General features: G+C 57.4%; 1 protein-coding gene across 15 annotated transcripts in view; it reads left to right on the forward strand.

Annotated features, from left to right (window-relative positions):
* CDH23 (cadherin related 23) overlaps positions 1-23,187 on the forward strand; it is a 381,002-nt gene that overhangs the window by 96,026 nt on the left and 261,789 nt on the right. For 14 of the 15 annotated variants that reach the window (XR_014018890.1, XM_081267119.1, XM_081267138.1 and 11 more), the window contains exons 4-6: positions 8,538-8,680; positions 9,574-9,621; positions 9,750-9,842. Coding sequence is in view for 14 of the 15 variants with exons in the window: in XM_081267119.1 (XP_081123245.1) it covers positions 8,538-8,680; positions 9,574-9,621; positions 9,750-9,842 (284 nt within the window). In the remaining variant the exon portion in view is untranslated. Of the gene's footprint in view, positions 1-3,573; positions 3,635-8,537; positions 8,681-9,573; positions 9,622-9,749; positions 9,843-23,187 lie in introns of those variants that run through there. The other variant, XM_081267137.1, reaches the window with a different exon arrangement.

Consider the following 23,187-nt stretch of genomic DNA (forward strand, 5'->3'; position numbering starts at 1 on the left):
GGTGCAGGGCCCTGGCTCCTCTCTGCAGAATCAGGGGGAGGCTTGGTCTGTGCGGTCCTCCCTTGAGCCAGGACGAGCCCCTGTTTGTGAGCTGGCCTGTGCACTCCACGCCTGATTCTGCCCCTCTTAATGGCCCTGAGCCCGCAGGGAAAGACAGCTGGATCCTTGGCCCCTGGGTAGGAAGGGACAGTAGACCACAGAGTGGCCCTTTTATGTCACAGATTGGAAGAGTTTGGTTTGCACGTGCTCTTCAGGGTCGATCCCAGCGGCAGCGTGGACCCCAGTGTTGTGAAGGATCCTGAAGTTCACTAAGTTCACAGAAAAGGGGCTGCGATTGATTAGTAATGTCTGAGGGGACCAGCAGGGGGACCACTACCTGGAGCTAGAAGAGAGGGGGTCGGTGATGGAGGGGTGGGCAGGAGGAGGGAGATGGCAGAGCGAGCCCCGAGCACCAGCTGCCCCGCCAAGGGCAGGGGCCTCTGGCTCACTGCAGAGGTGCAGGTCACGGGCCTGGGGCACAGGAGAGAGCCCCTGGCAGGGCTGGTGTTTGGGGCCTGCGTTTAACGTTGGCTGGGATTTGAGAAGCGAAAGCAGAAGAGTTTGGAGGCTGAAGGAACAGCAGCAGCGCAGCCGTGGGAGCATGTGTGGCCAGGCCCAAGGCCGTGGTGTGCCCTGGGGAGGGCAGAGCCTGGCAGGTCGGGCCCAGCGTGCAGTGGAAATGTGCACGGCCGGGGTGGGGGGACACGGCTGGGGTGGAAAGAACTTGTTTTTTTGCATGTGTGTTCTTTTTAGTAATACATGACGGCAGAGTGTATTTTGACATACATACACACAGAGTGTAATTCTTGGGCTCAAACAGGATGTGGAGTTTCACTGGTCGTGTATTCATTCATATATGAACATAGGAAAGTTCTGTCCAGTTCATTCCACTGTCTTTCCTATTCCCAACACTCTCCCCTCAGTCCCCTTTGTCTAATCCAGTGAACTTCTATTCTACCCCCCTCTTATTGTGAGTCAGCATCTGCATATCAGAGAGAACATTTGGCCTTTGGTTTGGGGGGATTGGCTTATTTTGCTTAGCATGATAGTCTCCTGTTCCATCCATTTACCAGCACATGCCATAACTTCATTCATCTTTATGGCTCAGTAATATTCCATTGTGTCTATACAGCACATTTTCTTTATCCATTCATCTGCTGAAAGGCACCTAGGTTGGTTCCACGGCTTAGCTATTGTGAATTGAGCTGTTATGAACTTGGATGTGGCAGTATGCTGATTTTAATGCTGCAGAAACTACGGAAGGAGTTGGGTCAGGGTGTGGCACAAAGGTGTTCTTTTAAACACTTCGGCCACCCAGCGCCACCACCTGCCATCTTAATTCCTGAGGCAGGAGAATCTCAAGTTCGAGGCCGGCCTCGGCAACTTAGCCAGGCCCTAAGCAATTTAGCAAGACTCTGCTCAAAATTAAAAAAATAAAAAGGGCTGGGGGTGTGGCTCAGTGGTGAAGTCTCTGGGTTCAATCTACAGTAAAAAAAATAAAAGTGACAGTGCTGCAGGCCAGAGGAGCGCACCTTCGCACCCCTCCTGGGCTTTGCAAAACACTGATTGCATTCTGATCCACTTTAGAAAAAACAAAAAGCCTGCATCTGCCTCGGCCCAGCCTGGTTTCCAGCAGGCGGAGGTCGGCAGTTCTCTGAGAACAGCATGACATGCCATCCCAGCCTCGCCCCTCGGTGCAAATAACAACAATAACAATAATGACAGTCATCTCAGCCAGCAGCATGGGCCCAGCGGCTCCCGGGAAGCCGTGATTGTCCGCCCCTTGCCTGGACGACAGATGTGGCTCGCCGGTGAAGGACGCGTCCCCAGCCCTCCGCCTCCCAGGGAGCCCTGCGTTCTGCTGAGCAGATCCCCTCCTCCACCGAGGCCCTGCCCTCCCAGCAGGCACCCCATCCCAGGGTGGGGTTCTCAGCACCAGGAGGGAACACGCGGTCCTCTGAGAGCGGTCAGGGCCAATTCCGGAGAGACTGGCCCCTCGGCCAGTGCCCCTCTGAGTGCACCTGTGTCCAAAGCCAAGTGCTACTGGCTTGAGGATCACTGGGTTTGATTGGCTGGGCCTTTAGTCCATTAGTGTCCACAATTAAGAATCCACTTGCAGAGTGGGAGGTGGCTGTGTGGACAGTCAGGCCCAGCAGGGACAAGACCCTGGGTTCAGTCCCCACACTGAGAAAAAACAGCAAAAAATGACCTCACTTGCTCTCCTCTCTCCTCCTGCCATGGCTCTGAGATCTGCCTGGCTTTGGGGGACCGTCCTCCTCCTAATCCTCTGGGCAGTTGGCAAGGTTCATTCATTTTTTTCTTGAGTGCCTCTGGGACACCAGGTGGTGTTAGGCTTAGGGACATGACAGGGAATGTGACAGGCCAGGCTGTGGCTCCCAGGGGGCTTATGCAAATGTGCTTGTAACAGTGGGCGGAGGCTGGGGGAGGAGGCTGGCAAGTCAAGTAATAAACAGGTGCCTCAGAGAGGACTGTGAAGACTGGGGCATGGGGACAGTGTGACTAGGCGTCCCTTTAGATGGTTTGTCCCGGGTGTTTGAGGAAGGCCTCTAGAGATGGTGACTGTTAGCCTGCGAGGGGCACAGTGAGAACACTGGCACATATAGACCTAGGGTAGGAACCTCCCAACAGAAGCATGACCAGGGCAAAGGCCCTGGGGCAGCCACAGTTTGGCGTGTTCAGGAATAGTAAGCATGTGCGTAGGCCCAGGGGCATATGTGGCCTGGGAGCCTGTGAGATGTGGCGGGATGTGTGAGCCTAGGTCATTAGGGCCTTGGATATGATCTGATTTGTTTTGTTAAAAAATATTTTAATTACGGTAAAATACATGAAACATGAAATTTCTCGTCTTAATCAGTTTCGCGTGCACAGTATTAAGTACAGTCCCACAGTTACGTGACCAGTCCCCAGAACTCGTTATCTTGAAAGCTGAAACTCTGTACCCATTAAACAATAATGCTCTCCCCAGCCCTATCCCTGAGCCCTGGCCACCGCAGTCCTCCTCTCTAGGAATCAGGCTACTCCAGGTGACTGCATGACAGTGGGTCGTGCGTGGTGGTCTTCGTGAGCGGCTCATTTCACTTAGCACCGTGTCCTCAGGTTCGTGCGTGCTGGGGCATGGGCCAAAATGGCCTGTTTCTTAGAACTAAAGAGTTTTCCTGTGGATGCTTGTGCTGCCTATCTGCCCCCCTGTGGATGGACACCTGGGTGGCCCCTCCTGCGTGTCTGTTGTGACTCACGCCGCTATGACCACGGTGTGCAAGGGTTTCACTTCATACATATTCTCCTTCCCACCCAGGAGGTGAGGCCGGGCTCCTGAGTTGTGAACTCAGAGGGGAGGGGGCCGGCCCGGCGTGACCCTTCCCCCCCGGGAGACGGGGTGTGAGAGTCCTCGGGCTGCACTGATTGAGCTGGGAGTCCTAAGACCAGGCCCTTAAATCACGCTGGGGCTGGAGGAGCCTTTCTCTGCATGTGGAATAGGAGCCATAAACCACGCTGACTTACAGGCGGTGCTCACCAGGCTGCTGGTTTATGGCCAGACCCGTTCCCGCTCCTGATGCCTCTACTGTGCCCACTGGTAAACATTTGTCCAGGACCAGGACTTCAGATCCCATGCACCTGCATCTTGCAGGAGGGTGGGGGCTGGTGTGTCAGAGTCACGCTCCATTGGAACCAGCAGAGTCCCAGCTCCCTGGGGGGCTCGGGTGTACAGTCTTGGGGGTGTGTGTCTGTTTTGGGGATCTCCAGAAACAGACCTTCTGATGAGGACTTAACGGCAAGTGGTCTCCTGGGCAGGAGGTCCCAGGGACCAGGGAGGGGGGTGAGGAGGTGAGACAGGGAGAGAACGAAGCCATAAGACCCGTTGCCGACTGTGCCCGTGGGTTCTGTTGCTGTGACAGGACATCACAGAGAGGGTGATCTGTGAACGCCGGATCTTATTTTGCTCATGGTCCTGGAAGCTGGGAGTCAGGAACATGGCGTCTGCCTCTGGTGAGGCCTCATGCTGCATCACACAGGGTGAGGGTGTCACAGGGTGAGACGGGACAAGCATGCTCGCTCAGCTGTCTTTCTTCTTATGAAGCCATTAATGTCACTGTGGGGTCCCATCCTCATGGCTTCGTCTGACCCTGGTTACCCCCCCAAAGGCCCTGCCCCCAAATACCACCAACAGGAATTTGGAGGATAAGTTTCCATCAGAACTTTGGGGGGTTACACTCACACCTGAGCACCAACCAGGTCACCATGGCGGGCAGCTGGAGACGAGTCATGGGGACACCAGGATCCTGGGTAGAGCATTGCTTCTGGGTCATCCTCCTGAGAAGGAGGGGCAGGGGTGGCCCTGCTGGCTTCATGTTTATCCATCATCTTCCAAGAGCCACGCACCCCATGCTGCCACAATGTCCTTGGCCCCAGGAGGAGCAGCCTCTGATGGCCACACACCCCAGGCAAAGAACCACGGGGCTGGAGCTGGTCGGGCTGGTGTGTGTGACAGTGCAGGGGTGGTTGGCAGGGGACTGAAGGCATCTGCTCGGGGTGCCTGCCCAGCTCCCATCTCACTCACCATCATCAGGGGCCTCGGGCCCTTGTGAGTCGCTGGTTTTCTTACCACCAAATAGAACTCCAGACCTCGGTGGAAACCCATTTGGCTCTTCCTCAATAAGTAAAGGTAGAGTTACCAAGTGACCCAGAAATTCCACTCCTACATATACACCCCCCAAAGAATTGAAAACAGCTGTTCATGCAAAAACGTGTACACGGATGTTCGTAGGAGCATTGTTCACACTAGCTAAAAGATAGAGATGACCCAAATGTCCATCTGTGTGTGAATGGAGAGACAAATGTCTCAGAGCCACACAACAGAATATTACTGGGCCATAAAAAAGGAACAAAGTACTGATACACGTCACAGCATGGATGGACCCAGAAAATGTGAGGCTAAAGTAAAAGAAGCCAGACGCAAAAGGCCATGTATCTTAACGATTCCATTTATATGAAATGTCCTGAACAGGCAAATCCACAGAGACAGAAAGGGGATTCGTGATGATCTGGGGCTGGGGACAGAAGGACAGGGTGATTGCTTATTGGGGGTGGGGTTTCCTTTAGGGGTGATTAAAAAAAAAACACTGTGGAACTAGACAGTGATAGGGGTGGCACAGGATCGTGGATTGTGCTACAGGCACTGAATTGTACACTTCCCTCTAAGTGGTAAATTCCGTGAGATGTGTATCTTGCCAGGTTTTTTTTTTTTTTCCCCTAAAGCACTCCAGGTGTTTTGCAGCTCTGAGATGCAAGGCACACTGTTTCTCAGGTGAGAAACAAACCTGCACATGGCACACACACTCAGGTGTCATGCAGCCTGGGACGCTCCTCCTGAGCTGTAACCAGGGGCGGGGCGCCAGGCGGAGGAGAGCCCCACACACTGGCCGCGTGCCCGCAGGAGTGGCGGGCCCGGGTTGCTGGAGAAGCTGGCCCTGCTTCGGCCGAGTTGCAGAGCAGCGCTGGGCGGGGGTGTGCACGCAGCTGGAAGATTGTGGGGGGGCGTCTTGTCTTAAATATAATATTAAATCGGCACCTTTAATTAGTACACTTAGAAAAGGTCACTAGCAATTACCTGGGACACAAAGAAGGCGTGAGGGGCAGGCGCCCGTGAGGAAGCAGAGAAAGACCATTTTGAGCAGCACATAATTGAGGGGAAAATGGATAAAAGTCCTTGAAATTACAGGGTGGGTGACAGCAGCTGATGGCCCTGTCCCCGTCCTGCCCGGGCCCCGCCCTCCCAAGTGTCGGACTCGAGCCATTTGGGATAGCAGGCCGAGTCATGAGACCTTGGCTGCAGGGCAGCGTGGCCTTCCCAGAATCCCCTGGGCCAGTGGGCAGTGAGGCCTTGTGTCCCACCTGGGCCGGCCCTGATGGGGTTGCTGGGGGAGCTGCAGGTGGCCCTAGGCCTGCTGTACTGTGGACAACAGGGAGCGTCTGGGCCTAGTTCCTGGGAGGGATCTGCCAGGGCGCTGGGCAGCAGCTGAGCGTTTCTTAAACGTTGGCCATAGAAAAGAAATGCGTGTCCTGGAAGCCAGGGGACAGCTGGAAATTCTATCGTAGCTCGGGGTTACATAAAAATAAATTCTTAAATTTATAAAAATGAACGGTGCACTCTGCCGCCAATATATTCCTTGTCGCGGGGCAATGCAGACACTTTGGGAAGTCAGGCTCAGTGGACCTGCGACTTTGACGTACCCCTTCCTTCCCACCTAGAAAGAGAAGAGCCTCGAACTGGGAGTCTGGTTTAGGTTCAAGGGCTGAGGTGGGCTCCCATAGAACTTTGGGCAACTTGGTAAACGCCTTCACCTTTTCCTCTCTAGACAGGGAGGTGGGGCCTGAGGCTCTTCCATATTCCCTCCAGGATTTCTTGTTCTGACCCCTCCCCCACTCCTCACCTCCTCCCATCACCTCGCAAGCGGCCACGTCCCCCTCTGCTGTTCTGCTGCTTGACTTTGGAGAGGTTTCTTTGTCTCCTGGAGCCTCAACTTCCTCATCCGTAAAACGGGCAGGATAACGGCTGCCGAAGGGTTGCTGGGAAGGTTTAATGAGCAAACCCAGGTGTGTGGACCAAGGGTCTGTCCCAGCACAACAGCCTGATGAATGCCCAGGACCCTTCTTTTCCAAGTGTTGGGCTTCCAGCTGGACGGGGCCTGCTAGGCTCATGTCCACGGAAGCCCTGATTCTGAGATGGGCGAGGTGTGGAGACAGATGGGGGCTCTGGGCCATGCACGCCTGGGCCGTGGCCTCCACCTCCGCCGTTTGCCCTCTGAGCGGCTCTGGGAAATGACATCGTCCCTCTCGGATGCCTTGCCTGTAAGTGGCAGCGCCAGTGAGGACTGAATCCGATAGAACCGTCATGGAAACGGCTTAGCTGGGCACTGGACTCCGGTGAGGCTCAAAGCCATCCACCATCACTGTCGCGCCACCCGTCGTCCTGTTGGAGTTCACTTAGGAAAGCCCCTTAGCTTCTTTTCTAGATAAAATGCCTGAAATTGAGACTCCGTCCTCCCTCCTTCCTAGCTTGATCTTCAGAGCTAGTTGGTAAATATGAGAGGCAGGCTCTGGGGAGGAGGGGGGCCCGCCCCACGTGGCGGGGTGAGCTGACGTGCTGCGGGAAGGGCACGCGGCACCTTGTTCTGACCTCGCTGTCCCTGTGAGAACCAGGCGGAGACTGCCCCTCCTCTTTATAAACCGACTCGCTGTCCACTCATGCCATTTTGTGCACAGTTCCTGGGGACCTGAGGACCTCCTGAAACCAAGGCGCCCAGCTGTCCCAGTTACCCTGAGCTTCCTGGTTTTGAAACACGTGCAGGCAAATGCCTCTGTCCTGGGAAAGGGAGCAGTGGGCCACCCCGTGTGAAAGTCACCGGGGAACCTGTGAACCCAGGAGATGTCCTCTGCTAGGGCCTCTTAGGTGAGGTACGGACAGGTGTCCTGATGCCTGGGCTGGCCAGGGCTTTGCTTCCTGGTGAGAGGCGACACCTACCTTTTAATCCCCTTCCTGAAGACAGGAACCAGACCCTGCCACCCAGTTCTGGACTGGAGTGACGGTCTGGAGGCAGAGCCGAATCTTCCTAATTTCTGTGTACAGCAGTGCACACCCCAAAGCCAGCGCCTCGTCACTCTTGAATGAAGCCCAGAAGATTTTGCAAAGTATTTTGAACTAGAAAGTGTGCTTCCATCTGCAAAAGACAGAACTCCAACTCAACTGGCATGGGCCAAAAAACCAGGGGAAGAGAGGCTGTGGCTATCCTTCTCACAGCTGAGAAGTCCAAGGACAGAGGAGCTCTCGGGCACACCTGCCTGCACACCCCCAGCTCTCAGGAGCCCTTCCCTGGGGCACAGTGGCTCTGCACTCGGCCTCCCTGGCCTCACTCTCCGGCAGGCTCCCTGTGTGGTGCCAGAGATGGCTGCCGACAAGACCCGCCCAGCAGCCCCAGTGGAAAGAGAGCGCCTCTTTTCCACAGTAGCAGCAAAAGTCCCAGGGTTGGATTTGATTGCCTAGGTTGAGTCACATGCTCCTTTTGGAACCAATCATAGTGACCAGGGAGATGGGATGCTCTGGGCAGAATTCTGTGCCCATCCTGGGACACAGGAGGTGTTGGGAGCCCTGTCCTTACTCATCCCAGCCACGTCGGGAGGGAGGCTCTAAACCAACATTAGGACAAGGGGCAGGCAGAAGCCACAGTGGTCCATTGCACACCCAGAACACGGTGATGACACGTGAGAGCTCTGAGTGACAAGTGGGCCAGGGTGGACGTGGGGAGCCTGGTCAGAGCCCAGGGGTGCACGGGGTCTCCTGATAATCATGGTTTGCTGGAGGTTTGTGGGGTGGCTGGTCCCTGCTGGGAGTCGTGCCACTGAGCAGGTTGTAAGGAAGGACCCTGACCTCCTCTAATGACCCTAACCACCTCTGTCTTCTGCTCTCTTGGCTACTGCAGGTTCCTCCGTGACCCAGTTGCTGGCCAGGGACATGGACAACGACCCTCTGGTGTTCGGCGTGTCCGGGGAGGAGGCCTCCCGCTTCTTTGCCGTGGAGCCCGACACCGGCGTGGTGTGGCTCCGGCAGCCTCTGGACAGAGAGGTAGGACTCGCCCAGCCCCGCCCCAGTCCTTCCCCGGGGGACAGGAGCAAACGCTGGCAGCATGTGGCTCACCACACTTTAGGGGCCTTCTTCCAAGACCCCTCTGACTCGGTGGGCGGCGTCTTCCTGGGTGGCACCCCGCCTCCAGGCAGTGCTGGCTGATGTGGGTGGGGAGGGGGTGGCTGGGGTCTCCAGGCAAGGAGCACATTGGATAGACCCGAGGGGCAGTGACCGTGGGTTGTACAATGGGACCACACGGGGGTAACAGGTCAACTCCCATCCTCAGCAAATGTTCCCCCAAAGGCCATTTTCTTTTCTTTCCCTCTCTTTCTCTGTCTCCCTCCTGCCCTTCCTTCTTTTTTTTTTTTTTTTTTTGGCACTGGGGATTGAACCCAGGGACACTTAACCCCTGAGCCCCATCCCCAGCTCTTTTCTATATTTTATTTAGAGACAGGGTCTCCCTGAGTTGTTTAGCACCTCACTTTTGCTGAGGCTGGCTTTGAACTAGTGATCCTCCTGCCTCAGCCTCCCGAGCCACTGGGATTACAGCCGCTGTGCCCGGCTCCAAAGGGCCTTTTCCAGAGAAGCAGCATTGACGCTGATAGTCCTTAATAAATTAAGAGAAGGGTGTTGAGGCAGCCCATCCTGTGCCTCTCCCTGCATTTGAGGGGATGGCTCAAAATTACACAGCAACTTAGAGGCAAAGCCAGTCCTCAGGCTCCAAATCCTTGACTTTCTCGTTTTTTTAAGGCGAGGTTATAGTCCACACCTGCTTCCCCAACCCACAGGGCACTGTGGCTTTGGGGGATGTCTGGAGCGGCCCTGGAGCCCCCAGGCCCCTTAGGGGCCTCAGCTCCTCTGGCCTCTCTGACCGGCTCTTCCCTTTCTTTCAGACCAAGTCTGAGTTCACGGTGGAGTTCTCCGTCAGCGACCACCAGGGGGTGAGTGTCCCATGAGGCCACCGAGGACCGGGGCAGCCTGTTCCTGGCTTGGCGGGGTCCCTGGGCCCCATGGGTGGACAGAGGTCAGAGGCAGGTGGCAGCGCTGACCCCGGCCCTTTCCTTGCCAGGTGATCACACGGAAAGTGAACATCCAGGTGGGGGACGTGAATGACAACGCACCCACCTTTCACAACCAGCCCTACAGCGTGCGCATCCCTGAGGTAGGAACCCACGGCCACCCCGCAGAGTTCCAGGGGCCGGCTGCTCCCTAGGCCATCTGGGCGCGTAGGAGGGGCCCCGGGGAAAGGGCAGCCCCAGCTCTGTCCCACCTGTGCCCCAGCCTGGGGTCACTCTGGGCGGGTCAGTGAGCATTGGGGCGCCTCTGAGGACAGGGCCAGGCTGGTGGTTGGGAAGAGCAGCTCGGTCAGTGGACCACCGGAGCCTCAGGCCGGAGAGAGCTCTGGCTGCCCCGGTGGCCCAGCTTCACTGGAGTGGAGGTGGGTGGGGTCTGGAGCGGCAATGCTGCCCCCTGCCTTCCATTCCCAGCCCGGCTCTGGCTGTGCGGAAGGCCATTTCCCTACCGTGCGCTCTCTCCTGCGGCCCCTGGCCCCTGCTCTGTGTGCCCTGAGTCTGTCTGCATGAGTACCTACTTGTAAAATCAAGCCATTGCTGGTAATTGAGAAGTACAAATTATTGCATTACAAACGGTTCGTTAATAAGCTGGCTGCTGGCTCCCGGTGGCACTGGGGTTCTCCTGGCTTGCTGTCCCTCACCACACAGTGGCTGAGCCAGTCTTGGGGCTGGCAGTTGGTGGAAAGCTGCTGAAGGTGTGGGGCCTTATCTCAGGTCTGTCCTCACGGCTGGGCCGGGCAAGAGCTGTAAAGTGTCCAGATGGAAGATAGAATCCTCTGGAAGGGTGGGTTGAGCTCTAACCTCTTCTATTGTTAATCATTGGATCAGAGAACAAAAAGGGTTTTGATAGAATATCCCATAGGCTGGGCAGGGGGAGAAGGACTTGTCCGAGGTCACGGGGCTGTGACTTGGAGCTTCTAACTCTCAGGGCAGGTTCGGGGTCCTCAAGGATGCAGAGATCTGTCTCCTGTTGCTGGCTCTCATTGCTTAGCCCGGAGCCACAGGTCCTGCTCTTGTGTTGGCAGAGGACGGGGGGGGGGGGGGGGGGGACGACAAAGGTGCAGAGGGGATGTCCGAGGGCCTTGCCCCTCCCCTGCCTGGGACACAGGAGGGAGAGCCTGCTGTCCTGAGCTCTGGGGACAGTGATGTGGCCAGCGTGCCCAGGGACTGCAGCTTGGCTCCAGGCGCGCGCTCATTTGGAAGTCTCCCTAATTTAATTAAGGGGCTCTACGTGCCAGCCTGCACTCTGGGCCTGGGCTCAGAATCCAAGGGCACGGCTCAGAGTTAATGAGGCTTGGGCCCATTGCTCAGCTGCCATCCTGGCAGGCATGGCCACCCTCTGTCTTCCCTCAAGGGGGGCAGCAGGCAGCAGCAATGGCAAGGGGACAGGGTCATGTCCCTTCTTCCCAGCCCTCGGGCCAGGGACCAGCCTTGCCCTGTCTCTTCCTTCAGAGATGGGACCTGCAGCCCCCAGTCCTGTCGGATGGCCCTGGGATTCTCCAGAGGCCTCTGCCTCCAAGGAGAGAGCCCCCTCGGTTGTTCATTTATTTAACAAATATTTATTGAGTGTCTGCTGTGGACTTGGCTCTGTGCCTGTCCTCATTCCACAGAGGCCGGGAGGCTGCAGGGATGTGGAATGTCAAGCCAGACTGGAGACGGGAGACCCAGGTCTGGCCCTTCCCTGCTCCCAGATTGCTGATCTGTTTGTTCAGGTCACTTAACCTCTCTGGGCCATAGTCCTCCTGATCTAATCAATCTAAGGGCAGGTGGAATAGGGTGGCCTGCCTCCTGCCCACCTGAGGAGGAGAGGGTGGACTGGAAGGGCTGGCAACAAGGACACACAGTCCCTGGCGGAAAGCCCACATGGTTTACTTGCTTGTGTGAAAACACCCCCAGGTCACTTCAGTGCCTGATACTCAATGCCTTGCTTGGGGCTGCTCAGTGTGGCCAGTGGAGATGTGGTGTCAGCTGGACGGAGGCCGGGCCACTTCTGATACAGTGTTCTTGGCACAACACAGCTCTGGCCTGGAGTGGTCACCTGAGCTGGCATGTAGCTGTCTGGCTCAGGCCCCAGCTGAGGCACCAGCAGGGCCTGTTGGCCCAGGGCCTGAGCAGTGAATTCAGTGGCAGAGGCCATTGGATGTGAGCAAGGTAAGTCTGAGGCCAGAGAAACGGGGAGGGGGCCCTGACTGAGTTAGGTGTGAGTGCCGGGGGCTGCCAGAGTGAACACAGAAACCTCAGCAGGCTCCTGGGGGAGGGAGCCACCAGCAGACTCTGGCTGCCGTGGCAGTAGCTGCTCCTGGGTGGTACCATGGGAAGAGGAGGATGGAGTCCAAACACATGGTTCTCGTCCCAGGTGTGCCAACAAGTGGCTGGGTCAGACTTTTAACCTGTCCCTCTGCTTATTGGAGTCTCTACAGCTGTCAACCTAGGGCGCTGAACCTGCCTCCTGCAGGGCCCACGTCTTGGGGCCTGAGGAAGAAACCCGGCAGGAGAAGCTGCAGCGCTGCCTCTGTCCATGCAGCCCCTGTTGGGTCATCTCAGCCACTGCACCCTGTCCCTTACCTTCCTGACCCCCACACTGCAGCCTGGGCCCTGGTAATTGGATCTCTATGTCGGGAAGTCAGGAATAGGCCCCGGGAGCACGTTGCAGGGTACCTGTCAGGCAGGTCTCCTCTGGGGACAGTGAGCACAACCGGTGCCCTGCAGGATGGCCACAGGTGGGTTTCTGAGAGGCCCTGCAGGCCACGCATCCCAGAGGAGCACTTTTAGCCCATCGCAGCTGTCTGGTGACAGGGCCTGGGAGGACCCCAGCCCCTCAGGCCAGGAAGTGCAGGGGTGGGGGGGGTTGGGGTGGAGGCGGTCAAGGCCAGGCCATGCCCCGCCCACCAGCCCCGCCCTCCGGGAGCTCGCCCCGCCCACCAGCCCCGCCCTCGGAAGCTCGCCCCGCCCACCAGCCCCGCCCTCGGGAGTCCGCCCCGCCCCGCGCAGGGAGGTGGGCAGGTGTGTGTTTGGGTTTGTTTGTTCTCTGTTCCTGTCCCGCCCACCCCTCTCCCCTCGCTAAGCTGTTCTCCATGTAATTATCCATTTTATCAGGGTGAAAGGGCCTGCAATTCACTTGTCGAAGCCCTAACGAGGCAGCGTGGATGCTTTCAAGTCCGTAAAGAAAAGGGAAATCCTGCTAGAATTGGCAACTTAATTCACCAAGCCAGCCTCGCAGGCCTCATTAAGTCCCCGTGTATTCATTTCAGGCTAATGGCTGTCATGCTGACTGCTGTTTGATTTGCTGTAATAGACTTTTATGGCGTGCCAATTTGCTCAAACGTGTTTGCCTGTGTCTGTGCCCAGCGGTGCTGCTCCGCTACCTCCGTTAGGGGCGCGTGCCCGCCTCACTGACCTTCAGCGCTGCCCCTCCCGCCCCTCCTCCCTCCTCCGGGGCCTGGCCCTCAGCCCCCCACTGCGCCCCAGGGAGGTGACCCTGGCACAGAAGGGTAGGGGTGAGGTCAGAAGGCGGACTGTGCCAGGCGGCTTCCGGGTCAGGGAATCAAGGGGGCCCAGTGGAGGCTCCGGGACACGGTGTCCTTGAAGTCCTGACTGGGCCAGCCTCCTCAGCTGGGCAGGAAGGTGTTTATCCAACCTTCCTAAAGCATCCTCTGGCGTTTCCTGAGGGATTGCTGTATACACTGTGCTTCTCTAACCTGTTCTGAAGTCCAGCCTAACTGTCCGGTTGGAGCCCAGGTCAGATCTACCTGCGCCACCTCACCTAGCCTTTTTTTTGTATTTTTTTTTTTTTTAATGAACACAAGACACGTTTCCTGAACAGCTACTAACCAGGGCCCAATGATTCTAAGCCAACCAGGACCTGCAGAATAGTGCAAAGGGCTCAACAGTTTCCAGCTGTGTTACTTTAGACAGGTGACTTACCCTTTTTGGACCTCAATTTTCTTATCTGTATGATGAGTGACAGTATCTGTCTTGCAGAATTGTTGTGAGAGCTATAATAATGTAGGCAGGAAAAGTCCCGGGCCCAGTTTGTGGCTCAGAATACATTCAGTAAAATGCTGCTGATTAAGGCTGAGCTCTTTGTCCTCAGAGAAGGTAATTTTACAGAGAAAAACCAGTAAGTGGGTGTCTGCCTACCCTTAAATAGATCAAATGTCAGGGTGGCTTGGTGTGTATACGCCGAGATGACCTGTTTATAGGGGTTATTTGTGTGGGTCCTTACAGAATGAGTAGGAGTTCGTTAGAGGAGGAGGCTATGACGTCTCTGAAGACCATTCCCTTTGGGGACCCCTGGGTTTCTTTTCACATGCTAGAATTTCCCCAAGAGGCAGACCCTGCTGAGGAGGGACTGTGGCTGCATGTCCATCCCTGGCAGTTCCCCTGTTACCTCGTGGAAACAAAGACAGGCTGGAAGTGGGCCCCTGGGTCTCTGCCCAGCTCTCTGTGACACTCAGGTCCTGCACAGATCCTTGTCAGTGGTGGCTTCAGGTGACCAGTTGAGCAGGGAGCAGGCTGCTTGCAAGGGAGGGCTGGAGTTGGAAGGAGATGGCGGGAACCTGAGAGGTGGAGGGTCCTTGCCTGAGCCTCAGAGCCACCTGGGGGCAGGATCTGAACCTAGGCCCCCAGGGTTCTGGGTCCTGCAAGGCCACACCATCTTTCCACGTCACTTGATGAGGACAGATGAAAGTTCTCATTTCCTGGACCTCCTTACTAGAGACAGAAAGTGGGCTGGAGGTATTCCTGGAGATCACCAGTCAATAACTTATTTCTGTGACAGTAAGACTAGTAAGTTATTGTTAGTGGTGTTAGAAAGTTCCCTGTGTTCCCAGGTGTGCTGTCTGCTGGCCTCTCCACACCCCCATTCTGCTCCACAGGTGTCAACCACAAGTAGAGAAGGTAATGCTTGCCCTAAGTTAGCCCAGGGATGGAGCCAGGGTTAGGAGACCGGCCTGACTGCGTGGCTATCGGCAGGTAGCTTCTCTTCCACCTGTGAAATGGGAATAACTGTAGCCACCGCAGATGCTGCTAGGATCCAGGTGAATGAGATCACGCTTGGGAAGTGCTTAGCACAGGGCCTGGGGAGGTATGAGCCCAGCAAAAAGGTCATGCTTGTTATTGTTGCTTGTCCTTCTCTCTGAACCAGAGTGAGCAAGGACGGGGCTTGGTCCTCTGGGTCAGTGCCAGCCAGGGCCTGGCTGGTGCATGGTGCTCAGTGACACTTGAGTGAATCTCAGGGACACAGCTTTCTGTCCCCTCTGCTTATTGGATGACTGTGAGGACCAGAGAGCACTTACACAAAGGGCTGGGGGTGGGCAGTGTCTTCTTGAGGTGAGCGGTTCCCTGGTGTTGGCAGCTGGGGCTGGGGCGAGGAGCAGCCGGGGCTGGCACTGAGCTGGGAGAGTTGGCACACCTGCCCCACTCCTTGCGTCTTCCTGGGCCATCTGAGCACAGCCTTGCTCTGAGCTGGTGCCCTCTGGTATTACCAGTTCCTGGGGCTCAGCCATACCATCCCCTGTGTGTGTGGCATGTGGGGAGCCCTGAGGGGTGGCCAGAGGAGGCCCAATACCCGTGGAGATGGACTTATTAGCACCTGGCGGGGCGAGCAGCAGCGCCCCCAGCTGGCCTTCTGAGGGGGTGCCTGTCAGGTCTGAATGATTTATACACTGCAGCCTCAGGTTGCCGCAAGAGGTGGGGGAGGGGCTCCCCCGACTTGCACCCAGCTCTTCCCCCCAAGGTGTCAGTTCCACTCTTGAGAGTGTCATCCCCCCACTCCAGGAGAGGCAGCCCCTTGACAGGCCGTATTAATTTATACCTCGGGGCCACAGTGCCCGCGGCCCCCTCTGCATCTCTAACCACCGGCCTATTGATCTGGGAGAGGGAGACCAATAAATCATCCCAGGCGCTGGGCTCCTGCTGACCAGAGCCAGCGTGGCTTGCCTGGCCAGATGGCAGCCCTGGCCGATGTCTCTATGCCCTGCATGAGCGGCCTGAGGCCATTGTGCCTTCCCTGGTCTCCACCCGGTCAGCACCGTGACCAATACCTGGGACCCTCCTCTCTCACGGCAGGCAGATGCCACAGCTGGCAGCAGCTGGGACAGCGAGCTGTGGGCTTGCAGCAATGGCGGGACAGCATGCATGGGCACGGGGGCTGGCTGCTTGGCTTTGCATGGAGCCAAGGGGCTATGTGTATGGGGGGGGGGTGCTCATCTTCTGGGCCTCTGAGGGTTTTCTTGTCTTCATTCTCGTGACAGCTCCGTGAGCCCAGGGGGCGGGGGGCTGTTCTTTGCATTTTATAGATGAGAGAAACTGAGGCCAGGCAAGCGCACTGACTTCTCCCCGACCCCAGAGTCAGAACACCCTCCTCAACCAGCGTCCTGTCCCCCAGAGGGTCCTTTCCGCTTCTCGGCTTTTTGTTTTTTGAGCCTCAGTGTCTTCATCTGTCAACTAGGAATTTATGGGTTTTTTTTGTAAAAATTCCTGGGGACACGTACACAAAGCCCCTGGCACAAAGGTAGCACTTGGGAAGTGGTGACTGTCCCACTCCTTGTGGATGTTCTCCAAGGACCTCAGGAGGGTTGATGGGAAATCCAGGGGCTCGACGGGCGGGCTCCACTGCTAAGGACTGATTGGTTGATCAGGGTGTCCACGCTGGGGAGGCTGACAGTCCAGCAGAGACAGGAGACGTGTGGGAAATGTGAAATGAAGATGATAAGGGAAAATGACACAGAGCCACAGAGAAACACCTAGTAAAGGCCGAGTGTTCCCCACCGGCTCCTTGAAACCAGCACCGAGGGACACACGTCCTGCAGGTGGTCGGCACATCCAGAGAGGGTGAAAGATTGGCCCACGGTCAGGGGACCAGTGGTTAGTGGACCAGTGGTAGCCAGGGAAGACTCAGGGAATCAGTTTCCAGGACCTGCGAGGGGAGCCCGCCCCTGGACCAGAGGCGCACGCTGATCTCCCAGGGCAGCCTGGTTGCCCGGAGCAGGCGAGGTGGGGTGCTGCTCCTCGGGCCCCCAGCTCACATGCTGCAGGACCAGGGGCCCGGGCTGCCCCGAGGGGCTGGCCCCCCCATGCCCATTCCTCCTGTGTCCGTGGCTCTGGGACTTTGCCTCAGCCCCTCCCCTTCCTCTAACTGTTCAGATGTTGTTAGAGCAGCTTGAGGACAGGCCTGGCAGGTCCGAGACTCGGGGACCCCACACAATGGGCTGTTTTGATGTGTTTGTGTGCCCCTGGCCACCCTGTTTCCTAGCAGGAGGGGGACGGGAGAGCGCTTTGGGTGGGTGGAATGATTATAATTTCTGTGACTCCTTAGCAGCCTTTAATTACTTCGCGACTTTGTGGAGCTGGCTAGCAGCCGCGAGGGGCGGGCCGCCGCTTCATAATAACCTTAAGTGGAAGCCGCCTGTCCGTCTATTAAAAAGCCCGCTCCTCTCTCTAGATGAGATAATGCCAGCACGAGATCTCGCCCGGGGTGTAATCACTGGGTACCGTTAATCGTCCCCGCTACTGTCTTCCTCTTAGTCGGCCAGCCCACCTCCTAGGCGTGGGGCTGCAGCTACCGAGAGCCGAATGCCCGGTCACGTCCTTGTCCAGGAGGGCACAGGCTCAGGCTGGTCCCCTCTTCCCCTCAAGTCCCTGTGAGAGGGAAGTGGCCCGGAGGCCCCTTCCCCAAAGCCCTGTCCCTCTCTGTAACTCCCAGTCGGAGCCAGCCACACCCCCTTCCCTACTCAAACCCTCCATTTCAAAAATCCATCCATCTGCACAGGGCTTTGAGCTCCAGTGTGCCTGCCCTTTCTGCCCTGGCCACCTTCCTGCTGCCCAGCCTTTGCTCATGCTGTGTCCTCCCCTGAGAGGTCATCATCCAGGCCAGCCATACCCCTTTCCTTCCACCATTTTAGCCAAGTGTGACTCTTCTTCCCTCTGAATGACCCAGTGGGAGAGGCCAGGTGGTGGTCCTCCTCACACCCTCCCCCACCCAGCTTCTCACCTTCCAACAAGGCCATCACCCAGTGTGGGCCCTTGACCTTGAACCAGAATCATGAGCCAAAATAAATCTTTTTCCTTATAACCTATCCAGTCTCAGGTATTTTGTTATAGTGACAAAAACAGACTACTACAGTGGGGATTGAGGTCAGGAAGGACACAGTAGCCTTGAGTGTAAAGGCTTATGCCCGTGGCATGGGTTCACCACCGGGTGTTTTCTCCAGTAGCCCCTCACAGGCTTCTGGGAGTTTGCTCTTCCTTTTTCTTCCCTTGATGGCTGTGTTTTCTGAGGGGCCTGTTAAGGATGCACACGGAGCAGCGCACAGCCCTGTGCTCAGCCGAGTTCATGAGTGACACATCTGTGTGCCCACATCCAGAGCAAGACACAGACCTAGCGGCACCTTGCAGCCCCTCCCCCAAGGTAACCCCGATCCTGGCGTCTAGCCCCACGGGGTGCCCTTGCCCATCATCATGTACTACACACGTGCCAGTTAGGTCCTGATTGTCATCTAAGCTCCTGGGAACAGGCAGCTGGCTTCCTCTTGGAGGCCGCTCCCCACAGTAGTTAGCACTGTGTCCAGAGCTCCAGGGACCCGAGTCTGAGTCCTGGCTCACTGCACAGCAGCCGCGGGTCACAGGGAGAGGACTGCCTCTGATCCAGTGTGCATGGTGCTCACGTGAGCAGGGCTGCCACGGAGCAGGTGACGTGGGACCAGAGCCCCCACACGGCGTGCCTGTGGCCATTCCCTCTAGACACCATCTCCCTGGTCAAGGGTCATCTCTGCAGGAGGACCCGGTGCTGGGATAGGAAGCTGGGTGGGGGGAAGGGAAGTGCAGGGAGCTAAATGGAGTGGAGGGGACTTGGACCAAGAGGAAGGAGAGAGGGGGAAAGGAGCGGGGTCTCCTTCATGCATGCCATCTCCTTTGATCCTCAGAGTAGTCCTGCATGTTGGTAAGAGAGGTGGGCTTATCCCCACGGTACAGCTGGGAAAAAGGGCCCAGAGAGATTAAGTGACTTGTCCAAGGTCACACAGCTGGCTTCAGATCTCATTTGTGCTGCCCGCAAAGCAAGTCTGCGTGCATTTGCTCCCCTGAGTGTCCACTCAGGGTCTGGGGTTCACTGTAAGGCTGCTGCCTCCGGAGGAGCTGGCCTTGAGCCCGCAGAAGGTAGAAGGAGGGTGGGTGGCTTAGTCAGGGGAGCGATTCTTCCTAAGTGACCTTCACTGTGTTCCGGCACCTTCAGCCTCCCACGAAGCTGAAGCTGCCGTTTATATCAGCAACCCAATCTCAGTCCTGCGTGAGAAAACACAGAAATCTTTAAAGGCTTCTTAGCAACGGGAACAGGCTTTTCTCTTTTTTCCCCTCCACCTCTCTCTTTCTTCTGGTCAGCGCCGGGGCAGGGCCAGGGCAATGGGAGAAGAATAATAAGTTCTTGCAAAGCATCGTCTTTCTCTCACCTCCCCCAGACTCAGCTCCTCCGACTCAGGGCCTACCAAACCTTAAAAAAGGATTCCACCTCGTGCAGACCGAAAGCTGGAGCTGGAGGAGACTGCAGCAGCTACTGGGGTGGAAGGCCCTAAATGGTGTGGAAGTAATGCCTAAAGTGCGCTCGCCATTACGCACATTCCCACGGAGCCGGCTCAGCGGCACGGCCCGCGCCAGCAGCCACGGGAAATAAATAAATAAGTATGTAAGATCCGGGGACTGTGCTGTGCAGAGGGGGGAGGTGGCAGGCCACTGGTGTGGGCAGGAGGACAGTGGCTGGACTCTTTCCTTCCTTCTCTAGCCCTGCATGTGTGTTGGTCCCCGCGACGCGCCAGAGACATGGCAGACACGTTTTTGGTGTGGCGGATCTGATCCAGCCACGCCTCAGTGCTGCGAGAAACTTCTTCCTGTCCCTCTTCTGTCTTCCTCCCCCTCCACCTTCTTTCTGGGACCCCAGGACCGAGGACCCCACGCCTCAGATCTTTACACTATCTTTCCATTTCTCCGGAACACTCTGCTCCCTTGCGACCCCTTTTCCATGACTGCCACCTGCCCCGGGGATCTTCCAGCTGGGTTTGATCTTTTCCTTCCAAATGCAGATCACGCGTTCCGGCCTTAGGAGACCAGCTGTGATCGTGGGGTGGAATCATGCACCTCTACACAGCACCTCTGGTCACTGTCATTTCTTGCCTGTGTCTGTGACAGCAGGGGCACCTCCCTGGGATCATCTTCCACTACTGGCGGCCCCCGGCCTGGGCCCCGTGAGGGCTCAGTAGTGACTTGGTGCACGTGGCAGGCCTGCTCTGGGGGAGCCTCCACCCTGCAGCCCATCTGCTCCAGGTCCCACGTGCCCGTCCTTCATGGTCTGTTGCCAAAGCCCAACATGGAAGGCAGCTGAGTGGCATCTGAGTTTCTGCCTGGTCTCACCAGAGTTCAAAGTCAGCCAGGGGCAGGGATGGGGCAGTGAGGATGTCTTCCTCGGAGCCATTGGAAGATGGGGCGTCATCTGATGGGCTGGGTACAGTAGGTAGAATAACGTCCCCACTCCAGGTGTCCACGTCCTGTTCCTGCACGCCATGGGACCCTGCGTGGCAGAAGGGGCTTTGCTGGTTGGATCGGGGATTCTGAGATGGGACATGGTCCTAGTTTAGGGGTTTAGGACCAAGGCACTCCCAAGGGTCCTTGCCGAGAGGCAGTGAGGGGAGGACAGAGAGGACGCGTGGCCCTGGAAGCAGAGGTGAGCTGGCTTTAAAGTCAGGAGAGGGCAGCAGCCAAGGCGGCAGGTGGCTTCTGGAAAAGCCCGGGGAGACGAGGGTGGTCTCCCATCCATTTTGGATTTCTGACCTCCAGAACTGTAAGGTGACAAGTCTGGGCTGTTTTAAGCCACTCAGCGCGTGACAGTCTGTGAGAGCAGCCAGAGGAAGCTGCGGCCGAGGTGTTGGGAGGCAGAGTGGCGGGGGTGCGTTCTGAAGTCCCTCTAGCACCCCCTACACTCTGCTCCCTTGCTTCTCTGGGGCCCTTTGGGCAGGAGGATGGGGGACACCAAGGTGGGTGGTCCAGACGTGGGGGCTGTTGGGAATGGTCCCCAAACACCAGCCATAGGCAGGATGTCCAGGGCTGGGGAGGGCCCTGAGGGGCCGGGAGGGTGGGGTGGGGAGCCTGCGGGTCTAGTGCCGCCATTTAGGGGGTCCCCATGCCCTGGTGTGACGGGCTGGAGGCTGGCTGGCAGGCAGGGTGGGCAGGGGCTCTGTCCAGCAGATGGCCACCACACTGCTGGGACCCAGGAAGGAGGACCCTGATGGCTTGAGTGCCCGTGGCCCTCCTTGGAAGCCTGGCTCCTGGCAGCTGTCCAGAAACCAGAGTAGGGGAGGGTCCTCGCTTGGCTGGCAGCAGTGACAGCGGGGTGCAGGAGGGTGGGCCCCGCGTCCTGGCCCACCTCATTCACCCATTCACCTGCTCGCCGAGCCTTGCCGGGGTGCCTGCTGGGTGCTGGGGACACAGTGGAATGAGACATGTGGCTGGCCTTCAGGAGACCCTGGCTGGGCCCCTGAACACCCACAGTGACTCTATAAAACAGCACTGAGACCCGGTACTTGGGGACCAGGTGGCTACCACCTAGAGCTTGGCTCTCTGGGTTGCTGAGGGCTAGAGCAGGGTGGCTCAGCCGTCCCAGCTTTGGAGTCCTGCCCCCATGCCAGCCTGTCCTGACCCAGGACCCTCGCCGTTCCCCGTGTGTGGCGGGGCCAAGCACATCTTCCTCCAGGCTGCGGAGCTGGGCGAATTGGCGCTCCCTGCCCCGTGCCACCCTGGCAGCTCACTTGACAGCCGGCAGGGTTCACCTGCTGCGCCCAGAGGGAGAGAGCTGGGGCCGACCTGGGCCCGAGGCAGGCAGGGCCTCCCCTACCTCTGGGCTCCCCATCAGCTTCTTTATTTTTTTTTTTAAATATTTATTTTACAGTTGGACACAATACTTTATTTCACTCATTTATTTTTTACGTGGTGCTGAGGATCGAACTCAGGGTCCCACGTGTGCGAGACGAGCGCTCTACTGCTGAGCCACAACCCCAGCCCAGGCTTCTTTATTTCTGAGATTGATAGAGACCCCAGGATAAGGCCCTCCAAGAGGGATAAGGGGCTTAAAAAGGAAGGAGGAAGCCGGGCGTGGTGGCACACGCCTGTAGTCCCAGCAGCTCGGGAGGCTCAGGCAGGAGGATCGTGAGTTCAAAGCCAGCCTCAGCAATGTCGAGGCGCTAAGCAGCTCAGTGAGACCCTGTCTCTAAATAAATACAGAAAAGGGCTGGGGATGTGACTCAGTGGTCGAGTGCCCCTGAGTTCAGTCTCTGGTACCAAAAATCAAACAAAGAGAAGGAGCAGAACTGGGGCTTTAGGAGGCCTGATATGGGACTAGGAGGACCCTTCTCTTCCTGACCTCCTGCTTATGTCACTTGTCTGACACCTGGGACACCCCAGTCCCAAGTCCCTGATCCATGAACTGATTCAAGATGGGGTTTTCCAGTCTCATAACTTCCTTGAACCCTTAGGGGGCAGAGGGCACGGGGCACACAGAAGAGCAGCATTATTAATAATGACAACAATGAGATGATGATAACAAGACGGACACTGCCCCTGCATCCTGTGTCCTAACCCACCCGTGACATCAGTGTGTCAGTCAGCTGTGTTGCTGCAGTGAAATACCCGCCACCGGATGCTCGCGGAGTGAAGAGAGGTCCGTCTAACTCACGGTCTCTGGGGCCCCGCAGTCAGCACAGGCTGCTGGGGCTCCTCCGATCGCCCATGGCAGGGGCACCCCGCATCTCACTGAGTTGCTTAGGGCCTCGTCGCTCCTGAGGCTGCTTTGAACTCGCGATCCTCCTGCCTTGGCCTCCCGAGCTGCAGGGGTTACAGGCGTGCGTCACTGTGTTCAGCAAGCACTCACACCCTGAACCAGGAGCAGAGGGACAGACTGGGGACCCACGCTCCCCCCAGTGACCTAAGGACTGTCACTAGGTCCCACCTCTTAAAGCTTCCACCCCACAATAGCACCACCCTGGGCACCAAGCCATTGACATGTGGGCCGTTGGGGGACACTCGGCCTCTGGGCTGCAGCATGAGGGACTGGGACCATCCCTGTCTTAAACAGCAGGGGCGCTGGGCTCCCACGGCAGGGCTTGTGGCCCAGGGCTCCTCGTAGCCCCCCTGCAGCCTCCCCTGTGCGCTTGTCTCCAGCACAGGGCCCTGGAGAGGGGTGGGGAGCCAGACCCTCCCGAGTCCTCGGGAGCCAGGCTGGCAGCTGGTTCCTGGAGAGACGGCTGCCCCCACCAGGGCCCGCTCATGTGCGCACACCTCGGCGGCCACAGCGCCCTGCCTCCTTCTGTCCCGGGCGTCTCCCTCACGGGTCAGCGCCTCGGAGTGCTAAATCATGAGCAAATCGGCCACAGCCAGCAGGAGGCCAGGAGGACA

The sequence above is a fragment of the Spermophilus citellus genome (genome assembly GCF_964194105.1).
Source record: "Spermophilus citellus genome assembly, chromosome: 15".
Taxonomy (NCBI): domain Eukaryota; kingdom Metazoa; phylum Chordata; class Mammalia; order Rodentia; family Sciuridae; genus Spermophilus; species Spermophilus citellus.